Source organism: Branchiostoma belcheri, unplaced genomic scaffold (genome assembly GCF_001625305.1).
Source record: "Branchiostoma belcheri isolate BF01 breed outbred unplaced genomic scaffold, Haploidv18h27 scaffold21, whole genome shotgun sequence".
Taxonomy (NCBI): domain Eukaryota; kingdom Metazoa; phylum Chordata; class Leptocardii; order Amphioxiformes; family Branchiostomatidae; genus Branchiostoma; species Branchiostoma belcheri.
Window position 1 is genome coordinate 2,300,455 of NW_017803602.1, and position 15,339 is coordinate 2,315,793.

The following is a 15,339-nucleotide window of genomic DNA, read 5'->3' on the forward strand; positions in this document are numbered from 1 at the left end:
TGTCACCTCAAGGCGTCAATATGCTCGCTGGCTAATCAATGTCCATGAGATCAAAGTACAAAGGTTAGTTCGTTCAAAGCCCGCACCTGTTTTATGTAATGCTTGTGAAATTTTCGTAGGTGCATCTACAAGGAGTGCGAGGTGTAGTCATGGCGTCTGCAGGTCTGTCAGGCGTGTTCGGCCCCGCTACGTTCTGCGCCGTGACGGGAGGGAGCCGGGGGCTGGGCCGGAGCATCGCCGTGCAGCTGGCGGGGCGACTGGGGGAGGGCTCCCGCCTGGTGCTGACCGGCCGCTCGCTCCAGGGTCTACAGGAGACCAAACGGCAGGTGGAAGAGAAGAGCCGGAACCAGCTGGAGGTGAAGTTGGTGACGGGAGACATGGAGGACACCACGGCCTACCCCGCACTGTTCTTCGACATCCTAGCGGACGTTCAACCAGGTACAATGTATGGTGACGTGCGAGTCACGGTACTGAATATACTGATGTACAAATCTAAGTACAATCATGATTCCAAAAATGCCAGTTTTCAGCATTTTAAAAGGTAATAAAGCATTAATACCTGTCATAAGTGCGAGTGATGTCCACAGGACCCACAGTGTTTAGATTTCACTAACGGTTCTTCTCTCCGTAAGGCAAGTCAATTTTGATATTTTGACATCATAAGCCCTGATAAACAAGAAATGGTACCTATATTCAGCTCCTATATTGTGCTACGTTAATTGCCAAGTATTACAACATCTTTGCCCATTTTTGGCATGTTGACCACTGTAAAAGGGCAACAAAATTTCTTGTTTTTTTCCCCAAAATCAGACGAAAATTAATGCGCGCTCTAATGTGATTCATAAAAATTACTTGCTTTGGCCTTAGTTATGGCAGTTACGCTGGTTTCAAAAATAAGAAAAAAAAACGCATTTCCATCAAAAGCTCAGTATCAGGGAATTTCTTGTTAATTCAAAATCTTCTCATTCCACATTATTACCTTAGTATGCTATATCTCGGTACGTATAGGTGCTTTTAAGAATGCTCTGATAATCCACAACGCGGGAACCCTGGGCGACTTGAGAAAGAAGGCAGCGGAACATTCTGATGCTGAGATTCTTAACAAGTACTACGCCACCAACCTGACGTCCGTCATCGCTCTGACGGCCAAGTTCATGCAGGTGCGTTTCCAATGATTTCACAAGGGTTGGCGTAAGGACGTTACCGACGCCATGGCATTCCAATTTAAATTGTAATTGTTTAGGCTTTCCAATTGAATTAATGATTTAAGATTTAATGAAATGAAAGTTTATTGCAAATTCATGCCCGAGGGCTAATTGCAAGAACATGATAACAACAGTAAACAGTAGAATGATAATAGGTGATGCTAATGCTACTTTATATATACATTTGTAGTTATTGTTGGGTTTGATTTCTTTTCCGTGTGCAGTGGAGTATGAAATGGCCGACGTTTTGCGAGATATATGAATTGGGAGGTGTTAATAGAAATGCAGTTTTTTGTAGGCTGGGAAGGTGAATAAAGCTGGGGGACATTTTGGTGACCATTTCAAATAACTGATCTCTTTCGGTGCTATAATGAGAGCAATGACAAATAAAGTTCATTTCATCCTCCACTGCGTTTCCTGTACAATATTTACATATTCTGTCGTTAACAGGCAATTGTTTGTATCTACCCTTTTTTATTTCTAATGTATGAGCGCTAACTCTAAGCTTACATATGGCTGATCTAACATCGAAGTCTTTGATGTGAAGATAACGTTCCATTGTGTATACAGGTTTCAGATGTCTATTAATTGTGTATTGAATTGGGCTGACTCATTCAAGATGACCGACCCATGACCATGTCGTCACAAATCATTACAAAGTATTATTAATCATTAGCCATCAGCTATAGAAGTCCAAATTTTACCAGAAGTTTTGTACGCATGCAATTTGCCTTAAGAAAGAAAGAAATGGAATATTTGATGTCTAGAATCGTAGTATGATTTAAAACATAGTAAATAAACTGAACTGTAAAGATCGTAGATGGTTTTAGTAACAATTCCGGACTGGTGACTTGTTCAAACTAGGTCTTCTCGGGCTCAGCCGTCAGACGAACTGTTGTAAACATCAGTTCTGCAGCAGCCATTGAACCTCTAGTCCACAACTCCCTGTACTGTAGCGGCAAGGCGGCCAGGAACATGTTCTTCAAGGTTAGTACAATGTACATTCACCCAAAAACTGGCCAATGATTCTGCCTTAAAATTAATATCATGTGACACCGGTGCCAGCAGCCAGTACAGCATTTTCTAATCAATTTTAAAAGCAATACTAGCAGCAATTTATACCGGCCCTATGCTCTGCATGGAGTTGAACGGTACCCTTTTTTTACATGCGTCCGTGCCAAATTTTAATTTTTTTATATTTTTGATATGACAAAACACTCTTTTGCTTTGCCGCAGGTGTATGTTATTGAAATAAACCATTGATATATATATATATATATAGGTGCTGGCTGAGGAGGAGCCCGATGTGCGCGTGCTCAGCTACTCCCCGGGCCCGCTGGACACGGAGATGTTACGGACAGTCAGGTCGTGCGGAGACAAACAGGTTGAAGACAGGTAAGTATATATACAATATGGCACCCGGATGGCGTCTAGCTAGGGCCTTATTGATCTCAATTTTAATTTGGTGAGCGACGTCGACCTTATTGTAACGTGTCGTAGTGCGTTACAGGTGAATGAAAGGCTAGAGTTCCCTTTTCCTGTAACAAACGGCCGATGCGTCGCGTATTAAATTTTCGTATTGTTTTTAAGTTGCAGACGACTCATGACAATATCATCCACTTATGACACGTATCTCAAGCAACGGCCCTGGCATACTGGCCTGCGATCCGTCCCATCGCTAATATCAATATGATACAACTGGTCCCGTTACCAGTGAAGGGAAAAGTTGCTAGGAAGCTAGACGCGACGTGATTGACTGTTAAATTTCCCACGTGCTTCAACACCAGGGGGGGAAATATCTGATTGGCTGACGGCTGACCAGCTTTAACGCTTGTACGCCAGGGTACACAAGCGGTGAGCATGAAATAAGGGCGAACAATGAGCATGTTATACCAATGTAAGTGTAAATGTTTGGTTTCGAGGAAATAAATGCGTAAACACTTCTCCTTTCTAGATTTAATGCTATGGAGTCCAAAGGAATGATCTTGAGCCCGGACGATTCTGCGAAGCACCTGCTCACCCTGCTGGAACAAGACAAGTTCAAGTCTGGCGCCTTCCTCGATGTCTTTGATCGCTTCTCACTGTGACTGTGAAATAATTTTTTTTGCTGTCCATTTTCTGACAAGTTGTGACAATCTTGACAATCTAAAAAAATGCAAGGTAGTGGAGGCATTCGTTGTGTAAACGGTGAAGCAAATTTCTGAGAATTTTACCAAAATTGCAGAGGTTGAAGAAACATAACACAGTTGGTCCATCACGGTTGTCCCATAACTCGGACACTTATACCCTCGGGCAATGTATCTCATCAGCACTTCCATTGGATCACGGTAATTAGCATTGATTTACATTAACACAGATATCACATACTAGTAAGTGACCATTCGCAACAATCAGCTCGTGATTAAGACGAAGATAAGTGGCCACTCAACTTGATTAGATACTGCCATTAGATTCGTCACATGATGTATTCTTTCAAGTCACAGTGAAAGAGTTGATTCGGTAACTCATTTAGATGCCAGTGCTGCAGTGATTTTGTCATCTGCACAGAGCATTTCACGTTGTTTGACTTACTAGCACATGTACTTTCATCGCAGAATTTGTTACGTCGTGAGTCTTTTGTTCTACTTCATCGGGACTCGCTAGTCTACCGCTTGGAAGACCATTGCAAGAAGTCGCGCTTCTCGCCAATAACATCAGAAACTTCACTGCAGATTATCTTGTACTTATTGTGCAAAGATAACACAGATTCCAGACTGTTGCAGGGGCGTACACAGGCCAGCTCGTCGGCAACAGGACCAACCATCCCCGCGAGGAATTTTTCATCACCCGGGGTTGGGCTTAGTTACCCAAGCGAGATATTCGTAGAAGTTTACAATTCCAGTGCCAAAGAAACCCAGTCTACAGTTCTGGGAAAGAGAGTAGTGTAACCATGCCCCGAATGATGCGGCGACGCAAGACTCTTGACGACACAAGACCAGGGATGCCACCTCTGCCGAGATCGAAACAACGAGTTATTTCGAGAAGACTGCGGCCGGGCAAAGCAAAAGAACATTTGAGACATCCTTCCATCTTCGTCAGGAGAAGAGAGGAGGACGATGATGGAGCCGACTGGGAGAGAGTTTACCTCTATCTTCGGAGGGAAAGGGAATATTCACCAAGAAGACGCCGATTCATCCTACGGAGGAATAGAGCCCGGCAGAACGCTAATGCAAACGGGAAGACTTCGTGGAAGGACATCATGTTAACCTGCACGACGGTACTTGTCGTGGCGGTACTCGCCATTTGTTTTCTTGCGACAACAATGCTGCTTTCTCAGTCCAAGGCTGTTACCGACTTGTTGAGGTAGATATTCGCATGTTTGTAAACTGTCATTATCGTTGTTATTCACCGTCTTCGAAAGGAAAATTATGGTCTCTTTTTGTTGCTTGAACCCCCAAATGTGTTCGAAAGCCTCCAGTATCAGGGGAGCATAGTACTGCAGTATATAACCATTTAGTCATCACAATTATCAGACTGTTAATTACTTGTCACAATGTTAATTTTTACTCAACACTAAAAGAACTTTGGATGGTGTGAATGTTTCCGTAATGAAACAAAGAAATAGTTCAGTGAGCCTGTGTTTGTCATTCTTAGTTGAGACTGTATGCGCATAACTCACACATGTACACCCTCGCACACACGCATGATCGTGCACTATAGCGGTTATATTTTATGTTGCCAGACTCGGAATTTTGGGGTCCTGAGTTCGAATCCAAATGGGACTTGTTCTGTGGCCTATGCATTCAAGCACAATTTGCACCCATATAATGTGGATACAGGGGGAGAATCTTCGATATTAAGTCACTGCCCTACTCTGCTGAGGCCATGGAACCAGTAACCTTCATGACACCAAGCCACTCACAGGTTTATTTCTTACGATTTAATAAAAAAATGTCCCCTTACATTTGACTGTACAAGGCATACCCAAGCCATATCATGGCAAATGCTGTTTATGCCACCCCCTCTCTCTCTCTCCATCACAAACACATGTAGCAACTTAATATCCAACTAACCAAATGTAAATATAATATAGAAATTTGAGAACTTAGACATCAATACTCCCACTAGCATTTGCAGCTACAACATAAAACTCCACTTTCCTAGTGTTATTGAAAGTGCACTGATAACATACAAACCATGTATAAGTTAATGCATTAAAATAGATATCAAGTTGGTTACATATAGAACTCTGCTACATGGAGTTCTATGTAAGTTTGTTGTTGTACATTAACTTGATTGCAAAGCAATGAATATAACTTACAATGTTTATGGCAACAAATATTTCAGCATGACAGAGATTATTACTGTGATGAAGGCTTTGCTACACTTACTTACACATACAACAAACTTCTCAACACAAAAGAACAGCTTTTTGTGAAAACAGATGGGCAGTTACAATGCATTACACGGAACACTACCTCACATCACACATTTTTTTCTTCCTCTTTCTTCCCACGTCTACCTAGCACCTGCATTCTCCCAATGGACATGTTTACAAGTGGTAGTGAAACAAACCATCAACACGTTAACTGAAACATCATGCACTCCCCAAAACATGGCACTTTTCTGGATAAAACATTTCCTGGATAAGTTCTTTGTACACCACCAGATAATTGATACCTAGCCAACATTTTGATATTTATCTGTCAGATAGAAGAAAACATCGGGTAGATGTTAACTCTCTGGTTGTGTATAGAGAACTTCATTCTCCAGTGATTTACAAACCTGATGAAACCATTCTTAGAATCAACAATCCTTCACTGTTCAACCTGACAACTGTTCCCTGTACATTACAAAAGATTCTAAATAGGACCTTACATTCATGTAAAAAAGGTTTAGCTGTATTTCTAAAGACAGACAGTTAAAATCTTCCTACACTGAAGTCTACTTCCTGGAGTCTGGTTGTGCCTTCATGTAATATAGCATATCACATCTGTTCTAAGCACAGGCTATTAAATATCTTGCACCAGAAACTTACAAAATCACATTAGGTTCTTATCTAGGAACATGATTTTCCACCTTATATCCTCCACTTAATTACTCCATTAAACAAAAAATGTCATGCCAACGTGACCTGATGCTATCCTGCTTACAAAGATGACTTATTAGTGACTAAGTTATCCAAACAGACAACTCTAAACCCTTACAACAAAGTACATGACTCCATTCCCTAGTCAAGCACTAATAGTATACAAATATCACACAAGTACTAAGTACAGGAAGACATACAATGTATAGTACTACACAACAACATACCAATTGAAAGGACTACATTTGTAGATGTTATAATACATGTAGTATGCTTCAACTCCTGTACAATGTATGTTAAGGTGAACTCTATAGCTACTTGCATTTTACCTTCTTTGTAGAACATTTAAATCAACTATTACAGCAAATATACTTCAAGTTTGGGTAACTAAAAACATGCAATTTAGACATGGCACTACTGTTGTTAAAACGCAGTTCTAAAATCTGCTGCAGCCACCAAGGCTTAAGATATTTACATAGTTTTGCACACAGTATTGCTTCCTTCTTGGCGCTGGCATCGCTAGAAAGGGTCTCAGTGCAAATGGAATCTTTGGTTTTCATTCCTTTTTTTACAATTCCAGATCTTCAGTGCATGATACAATGGCACGTTATACTGAGTATAATATGATCTTTGAATTCATAACAAATGATTTGATGAATGAATGGCTAGGAAAAAAGCCTCAAAGATGGTTCTTTTAAAGACTGGAGGACAATGTCTCCATGTAAGTATAATTTAACTTTGACTAACCAGTGGGCTTTGAATATCTCCAATTCTGCAAAGTTGATGGCACTTTTTGTACATCTGCCCACTGCACCAAGACTACAACATATGGCTTGGGTTAAATCCCCCAAACATTGCAAGTTGACATGCACATTTTTACTAACATATGATTATTTAAAATATGATTGCATGTAAAATGGCACTGGATTCAAATTAGCTGTACCTTGTCACACCATACTCTTTGGCAACACCTCTGGAGTGGAGCCTGCTTTTGGTGTTTGCAATGGTTTGCATGTATAAGTAGGGAACAGCATCATGATAAAATATAATAATGGAAAGGTAACGAAAGAAAAATAAGCGTCCAGTTGCAGTCATTGTCACACCCTCAGGATCTCCAAACAGCGGTTGTAGCAGATAGCGATCCAGTCAGGCTGGCTGGACGACCACTGGACCTGGTTGATCTCGCCCTCTGCCGTGTACGCCAAGATGGGGTCTTCAATGGCGCGGGGCATCTGCTGTATGTCCCAGATCAGCGCCTGATGGTCGTCTCCTAAAACGAGGGAAAAAGGATTTTGAACATTCAAGTTCTGTGATAATACTAATAGTCACACCCTTCCTAAAGAGAGGAGCTGTCTGTGTGTCATATTGTAAGCTAGTTCCAATTAAGTTCACGGTGGACCAATTTGGCCTGCTATCTACCCTACTTTTGTTCACTTTATTCCTCCTATATTGCTTTCCTTGTTGAAAAGCCTGGTACCATTAAATTAGTAACTTGGCAGAAGAATAGTTACCAAAACATAGCAGACAGTGCCGATTCACAAGGTCCTTAAAATATTATGATAACCAAGTCTAAAGAAACAATCAGGAGTTTGATCCTCATCATTCTGAGAATTATTCAATATCCAAATTATTGCAAGACATTAGAACTAAATGTTTCAATGGGTTTATTATTTCAGCAAGCAAACAATATCTTGCATCGAACTAACTTACACCAGCACATCTTTTCAAACACTTCAACAGTGTCACCCCATGGATGAACTAAATAAAACTGAATATTTCAAAAAAACGGTTGCATACACAAAGAGAACTAGGGAGTGGGATGGGTCCACAACTATTTGGGTGCTGTTAGCCCATTTTGGCTGAAAATATCTTGATTCCTGCTGACCAAAATCATTCTGTCATTCCCTATGAGTGCATGATGAGGAGGAATCTGGTTAGAAGATACTGTGATTAGTAATGAAGGACAAAATCATGACATCTGTGATTTGAACTGAACCAAAGTTAAACCTGTACAGAGTCAGCCTGAGTAGGTAATAATATTAATAGTCTTATGGATGAAGGTCTGAAGACTCTGAACTGCTCAGATAAAAATGTTATCCTGCAAAACTAGACATCATTTGAACCCTGCCACTCACAGCTTTATTGAAGGTCAAGTGTTCATATGAATGATTTCACAGGATCAGCTGTAATGCAAAAACAAACACCTGCCATATATATGGAATTTATCTGCATAAATGATTCATTGACAATAGCTAGTGCAGGTTAGCAGAAAGTTTTGGACCAATTTCCCTTTGTGTTGGAAATTACAAATAAATCTTACAAAATCAATTCTACCACCAAAAACACAGCTGAATTTTTAAGCTGTTGGTTATAAGATACTGGTTTAAGGCAATACCAAATTTTTTCTTACATACTGAGTACATGGTTATGGTTGATAAATTAAGAACAGTTACTAACAGTGTTAGGTCAGGTCTATAGATAGACAGTTTTGTCAGGCACAATCTAAGCTACAACAGACTTCTCAGGTGATATGGCGAGGCCCCCATCATGACATACAAAGCCGAAGCAAGTGAAATGGATGACATGCACCAAAACCAACCTGTTTTTTTGGACACTGAAATCTTTTTTCCCACTGGAAACTGATGAGAAATAGACCAAATTTCCTTTGTTTTTGTCTAGTTTTGCTGCATGTTGTATTTGTGCCTGTCTGTTCATCTCACCTGCTCTGTATGCCCTGTTGGGGTTCCCGACAGCGCGGGCCGTCTGTTGTGTGTGCCAGATACGTGCCTGACGATCATTGTCTATTAGGCACAGAAATAGATTAGTCACTTATCACATGCTACTGGGGTCCTCTGTCTCAGAGTCCGTGAAAATTTGGGACTTGGGATTTGGTTAAAAATTTGTGGTTTCTAATAACTATTACTTAATAACTACAACTAAGACAATGTGCAAAAGATGATTGACAACACTTTATGTCCAGTTGTGGTCAGCAAAGCAAACTTTATTTATTTGTCTTTGTTGTGAATGATTGTGTTGAGCTAGAAGCAGCTATGACATGTAATTCATATTCAGCAAACAGCACTGTTGTGCAATTCTCCCAATATGGGACAGGAAGGTTTGACCTTGTTGTGTTTGAACGCATGGTTACCAATGCTTTTTATACAGTGTTATAAACACTTCACTATCTCAAATTTGCCATCCTGTGGTATTACTGATGCTGCATATCTCTCTCTCACTTTATACCTGCAGTTGGACTGACAGAAACAATTGAATCATGTTGACCAGTCCTTAAAATGCTCTAATTCTAAATACAGGTACTCCTCTACAACAAGTATCAGCGACACAAAAGGTGGAAATTCAAAATATCCACCTTTGCTATGATTGCAGATGTAGACCTGAAATTTCAGCTATCAAAATGACTGTTAGAACTTAGCAGAGACCCCGACTAATGGTGAGTGTGCTCTGTGAGATTTTTAACCCTCATCCTGCTGCAGACCTAGCCATACACCAAAATAATGCATTGGTTAGATAACATGTCAGCAGGGGGAAGGTTAAATCATGTGTACTCACCAGCAGTGCAGATGTGGCAGGATGAGTGGGGTGCCCACGCGATCCCGTTCACACAGGCGCGATGGTTGCTCAGCCTGGCGACCGGCGTGCATGGGACACGGACGTCCAGGATGATCACGTCCATCCCGTCCATCGCCATCGTGGCCAGATAATTAGGGTCCTAGACGGGAACACAACAAGAAATCATCAGTCATTTTACAGCAGAGAGTGGAGTTCAACGTCCCATTCCACTCCATGCTGAGCATGGGGTGACCATTTACATAGATAGCCCACTGTTAGTTTGACCTTTTCATAGATGCTGAGTGCAAAGCAGAGAAAGCAGTATGTACCACTTTAAAAGTCTTTGTGGTATGACCCGGCCGGGGTTTGAACTCACAGACCTCCCAGTTATAAAGCAAGCACTCATCCCGATTGAGATATTGCACAGGTAGAGAGTGGAGAGGTCACTACAAAAACAACCACATCCAGATTTCCAGTAAGTTGCGCCCCCTACCTGTTTGTTCCAGCATAGCCTCAGCAGTGGGTGGTGCTGGGGATCCTCGTAGATGATTGTGGAATGCTCCAGGTGTCGGAGGTCAAACATTCGTACCGAACCGTCGGCGCCGACAGACGCAAACATGTCCCTGCCACCCCCTGCTCGACTGAACGCTATATCGTACACCTGGAACATAAACAACAGACATTTACTATCCCATCAATACAATGCAAAAAGGGAAATCTCCATAGATCTAGACACGCTTAGTTTAGTCTGTGAAGTTGAAGTTTTCTGTGGCTGTATGTGGGAATATGTATGTGGACAGGAAATATTTAGAAAGTTGAAATCTGCATCACCTGTTAATGATAATAATAACAACACTAGTGATGACTTAGAATTGGACTCTAGACATGTATACTGTAAGATTAAGAGACATTACCTCCTTGTCATGTGCTATCAGCTGCGTCTTGACATGCCCAGACACCAGGTTACACCTGCCAAGCACCTGTCCGGTCTATGACAGAGAGAGTTTGAAATACATTATCACAGGGTCAGGTGCTGACATGTAAACATGGACAATAAGACTACAGCATTAAAAAATATCTACATGTATATACATATTGATTTATAACACTCACTAAATCAATTAAAAATATGAGTATCAAGTCTACTGTCATAATTCTGCCATGTATGCAAAGAAAGCAATATTAAAAGTGAAATCTGAAAAAATCTGCTAATGCAGAACCTCCAAGGTACATGTATGGACACATTTTTAGTCTCAGGGTACCTGGCAAAATTATTACGTTAGCATTAAGCTTTAGAAATAATTTCCACTTAATTGTAGTAGTTGGCATACATTTGTTACTGCTATACACAGTCTGTGCCAAGTTGGAAATAATCATTTTACAGAAAACAGATGTCTAATTAAAACATACCTCTAGCCCCCATATTGTACATGTAGTGTCGATGCTTGACGTCCCTATCAGGTTGGGATCTACTTCATTCCAGTCGAAGGAGGTGAGAGGAGCGCAGAAGTCGGAATTCTTGTTGTTGTTCAGTAGACATTCCAGCCGCGTGTCTGGTTCTCCCGCCCGCCACACACGCAGGTAGTCACCGCTCGTGGCCAGAAGGTCTGGGAAGATTCCTGTATTACACAATAATAAATAATACTGTTATGCATAAATCATGCAAGTCATTAATTTGCATAATCATATAGCCGGGCAACGCATACCATACGCATACTTGTGCCGTCAATGTTGAGAAGTTAACATGAAACTGCAAAAATAAACTGCCAGGAACATTACAATAAGTTTTCTGTAACAGTAACAGATGGAATGATGACATAAAATCCAAGCATATAATTATGAATGAAGTGCTAAACACACATGTCCAGACCCTCATAATGTACACATATAATGGCTCCTGATACTGATCGCAATATTTCACACCACCAAATTGAACGCTGTCCGTCTGGGTGTTAATGGCTACATGGGGTGTGAGACTGTGATTTCCCTATGGACACCGCTTCAATTCCAGAGGCTCTCTGGCTGGAAGCTACATGATTCTCATTGCAACATAGGGCTATATTCATAAGCTGTTAGGGCTATATTTATAAACTGTAAGATTTAAATTGTAAATTGTAAGAAGTCGCCAATTCAGCCAATTTGGCTGCCACAGACTTTTATTTGTTTATGTGTGTTTATGAATCATCATCATCATAAGCTGTACCAATAACTGTTTCACACATACACTATTTTTATCTAGAAAACGCTATTTTAGTCATGGGCTAATCAGCGTGAAACAAGATAAGCATTTACTTTGCTGAAATGTATTTACAGTCATATACTACTGTAAATTCATATATTTTCTGTTTAAAATCAAATTGTGGTAGGAGGGAAAAATCTGTTTTCACATTGTTTTAAGTTAGTGGTTGAACGATTTATCACCTACATACATGTAGGAACGTATTGACAACTATCAACTGTTATTGTATTAAAGAAAAGCCTTTGCAATTGTGGTCTGAACTAGAATTACAAATGATACAGCTCTCCTCCTACATAGGCAAATCTGCCTACATTCCGAGCTGTCCTAGAAGGCTAATGGGCATTTGTTGTCTCCCTCGTAAATAATGCTGGAGGTTCAAACATCATATATCATTAATTATCAAATCAGCTCTCCATACTTGGTAACAGAACCAGGGAACAGATTACCACAGGGAAAATGATCTGGAGCTCAAGGGAAATTGCTTGTAATTTTAATGTAAACACAATGGGAAACTGTTTAGGGATAATGCTAGTATGTGAAAGGTAACTCTTTAAACAGATGTTGGGAGGTAAAATCTTAGTTTTTCTACTCTGGCTGCCCATTTCTGCTAGATTAGTCAAAACACCTCTCTGACAGGAACACAGATTGAAGGCCTATTGCAATTTTCATCAATATTGCCACTCCATATTTTGCATTCCGTTTTTTTTACATAGACAAGGAGATAAAAAAACTTGCTGATTGCAGTGTTCCCCTGTCTGTTTTGGCATATGGTGCATGTATGTACTAGTACATGTATGTGGAATGCTCTCTTACTGTAGCTCTAGCTGTAACAGTATCCCTTAGAGAGCAGGAATGACAAATTGCTTGGTTGTATCACACATTTGTATCTACTACAGTATGCTAATGGATGCCATGGGACACGCAATACTGACCTGACCTAGCAGTTGTCCTCATGTCTGGATCTAATAGCAGGCCCTGATATAAAATGTACATGACTGTATTGCCATATGATCATGCGTGACCTAAAAATCTGGCCATCTCTCGATGTCTAACATTTTGCTTATGTGGTATGAATTTAGAAATGGCATTGAGCAACTACCAACAGCAAATAATTGTCAATCACTCATGTTACTATTGTATCCACATGGAACTTGGTGCATGGGCATGGGTGGTCGAACATGCTGCTAGTTTTACCCACCTTTATTGTCAGGTATCCACATGATCTTGGTGCATGGGTATGGGTGGTCGAACATGCTGCTAGCTTTCAGCTCCTGGGCCGACTCATCCAAACTGATGACCTGTACTTTGTTGTTGTATTCCTCCAGAAAACTTCCAACCTAAAATGAAAACTACAGAACATAAGTAAAAAGCTCCAGGTGCATGACATTCCCCTACTATAACATGAACTGTCAATTAAATTTCAAATTCTTTTGGGTACTAAGGATGTCATGGAAATAAAAACAAAGATCTACTTGTAATGCATAAATGCATAAATGCAATAGTAGCATGTGCATGAATATCCGACAAGGTATGCACATTTCAGATATCCCAGACATCTCTTCCCAAAGTTTTGCCTCTGCCATGTTTGTAACTTGTTGCCAAGACTCATCAGCTGACGAATTACCGATGACAGCCCAAAAGGCCCTGAAATTCTAATGACAACAATATACATATCGCAACACATTCCTAGATAGAAGCAAGGATGCTTTCCTGATAGTTCCTGGCTGAGTCCAGTCAAGGACTGTCCGACATTAGTGGTCCAGTCAAGCTCTGTGTACTGTACTGTGTCATGGGGGCCAATAAATGTTCCAAAATTTTTACAAGCACCTCTTCAGCATGTAATTGTACGTCAAACTGTTTAATTAATTCTAGGCTTCAACTACATGTTGATCATGTAAATTTTGTCAATACTGAAATAAAAAGACAGAATAATAAGAGATATTTAGGAGATGAAATCATGATTTATAATCATAGTGAAACAGAAAAAAACTGAAATATCTACGTAATTAAAGAAAGCACCTGGAAAATAAAGACACAGAAGAATCTATCATGACAGATCTAATAGCAGTCTATACTTTTGCATGATGATACGTAATATATAATAGATAAAGTTACAACAAGGCCTTGAATTGGATTGTAAACTCAAGTTGGAAATGACCATTAAGTAAAGGGAAGAGCTACCCACACTGAAGAGGTCTTCCTACCTGGCCGAAGAGATTTACTCTACTTTACCCTATATGAGAGGATCTTTATGTGCATATGCCCCAGCATATATTTTCAGTAACAACAACAAAGCTAGCCTCATCATAATAATTTATTACACAAATAACAATGAAAATCCACTGCTTGAAAATCAAAACTTGTGCAACACAGTGTGTGTTTTAATACAAGAATCCCAATTTGTTTCCAGATGTCGAAAACCCGAGCCTAGCTCTCTGCATCAGTCGCATAACTGAATGCACAAAAATAAACAGGAGGGTGGGAGGGGGGCATGCAAAAATATACAAAGGGCGTGCTGAAGCTGAAACTCACCGCAAGCCGGAATCTTCTGTCGGGTCTTTGGCTCCAATTGGCGGCGTATAGCGTCCATGGTGCCTCGTACTTGTAAATTTCCTTTCTTTTGGGCGGCACTGTGGCCATTGCGGCACGTGCAAAAGGCCAATTCTAGCAGGAAGTTGGAAAATTTCGGACGAAAAATGAACTGCAAAGCAGATCACCCTACGCGCAGCGGGAAAGCCTTTGATCGTCAGCTGTCTGGGGACCGACCACTAATCGCACCATTATGGGGATATGGTAGGCAAATTCTCTATTTGTATTCTTCTGTATTCATAGTATATAAGTAAAATTCAATCAGCACTACCCTGTATTCTTTTACGGGAAATGATAACTTGTATGTATTCAGAACAATACAAACTATTTGCCTTCAAAGACGTAAAACTTGGACCATCCCTAGATGACGCCGTCTCGTTCTCGCGGTTGGCGAGACACGAGATCATGAATACACATGCTGTAGCGACCTCTGGCGACAGATGTCAACATTGTAACGTCACATACTGGTATTTTGTTGCGATCAGAGCGACAATGAGCGATGGGTCTTGATGGATGCCGTCTGGCCCACTGAATACTAACGGAGTTAGTTACTGTCTTACCGGTTGATTACGATTTTGTCACCGACAGATCTGTTTGCTGCAGATCATAGACATAACCGAAATTCATTTCAGTTCCAAATTCAGTGTTGACGTCGACGTAACAGTTAT

The 15,339-nt window shown here is 40.6% G+C and overlaps 2 protein-coding genes across 3 annotated transcripts; one reads left to right on the forward strand and one right to left on the reverse strand.

Moving 5' to 3' along the window:
• The first annotated feature begins 47 nt into the window (after positions 1–47).
• Positions 48–7,130, forward strand: LOC109469799 (sepiapterin reductase-like). The gene is made up of 5 exons (XM_019768469.1): positions 48–438; positions 1,009–1,160; positions 2,070–2,192; positions 2,488–2,600; positions 3,160–7,130. Exons 1-5 carry the CDS (start codon positions 150–152, stop codon positions 3,290–3,292), a joined length of 810 nt encoding a protein of 269 aa, XP_019624028.1. The 5' UTR covers positions 48–149; the 3' UTR covers positions 3,293–7,130.
• LOC109469798 (DDB1- and CUL4-associated factor 7-like) lies at positions 5,121–15,048 on the reverse strand. Of its 2 annotated transcripts, XM_019768467.1 has the most exons (8): positions 14,615–15,048; positions 13,281–13,419; positions 11,254–11,462; positions 10,758–10,832; positions 10,337–10,504; positions 9,844–10,003; positions 8,994–9,074; positions 5,121–7,543 (listed from the first exon to the last, which is right to left on the reverse strand). In XM_019768467.1, the coding sequence occupies exons 1-8, from the start codon at positions 14,720–14,722 to the stop codon at positions 7,371–7,373; spliced, it is 1,113 nt and encodes a 370-aa protein (XP_019624026.1). In that variant the 5' UTR covers positions 14,723–15,048; the 3' UTR covers positions 5,121–7,370. The 2 variants fall into 2 exon arrangements, with proteins under 2 accessions (XP_019624026.1, XP_019624027.1); XM_019768468.1 differs by lacking the exon at positions 8,994–9,074 and having other exon boundaries at positions 14,615–15,044.
• Between the last annotated feature and the right edge of the window lie 291 nt (positions 15,049–15,339).

Bases quoted from the DNA above. Each gene is read 5' to 3' on its own strand.
- LOC109469799 (XM_019768469.1), top strand. From the start codon at position 150: ATGGCGTCTGCAGGTCTGTCAGGCGTGTTCGGCCCCGCTACGTTCTGC. The intron at 1,161-2,069 runs GTGCGTTTCCAA...TGTTCAAACTAG, and splicing joins TGACGGCCAAGTTCATGCAG to GTCTTCTCGGGCTCAGCCGT. The intron at 2,193-2,487 runs GTTAGTACAATG...ATATATATATAG, and splicing joins CCAGGAACATGTTCTTCAAG to GTGCTGGCTGAGGAGGAGCC.
- LOC109469798 (XM_019768467.1), bottom strand. From the start codon at position 14,722: ATGGCCACAGTGCCGCCCAAAAGAAAGGAAATTTACAAGTACGAGGCA. The intron at 10,833-11,253 runs GTATGTTTTAAT...TCTCTGTCATAG, and splicing joins GTACAATATGGGGGCTAGAG to ACCGGACAGGTGCTTGGCAG. The intron at 9,075-9,843 runs GTGAGTACACAT...TGTGCCTAATAG, and splicing joins CTGCCACATCTGCACTGCTG to ACAATGATCGTCAGGCACGT.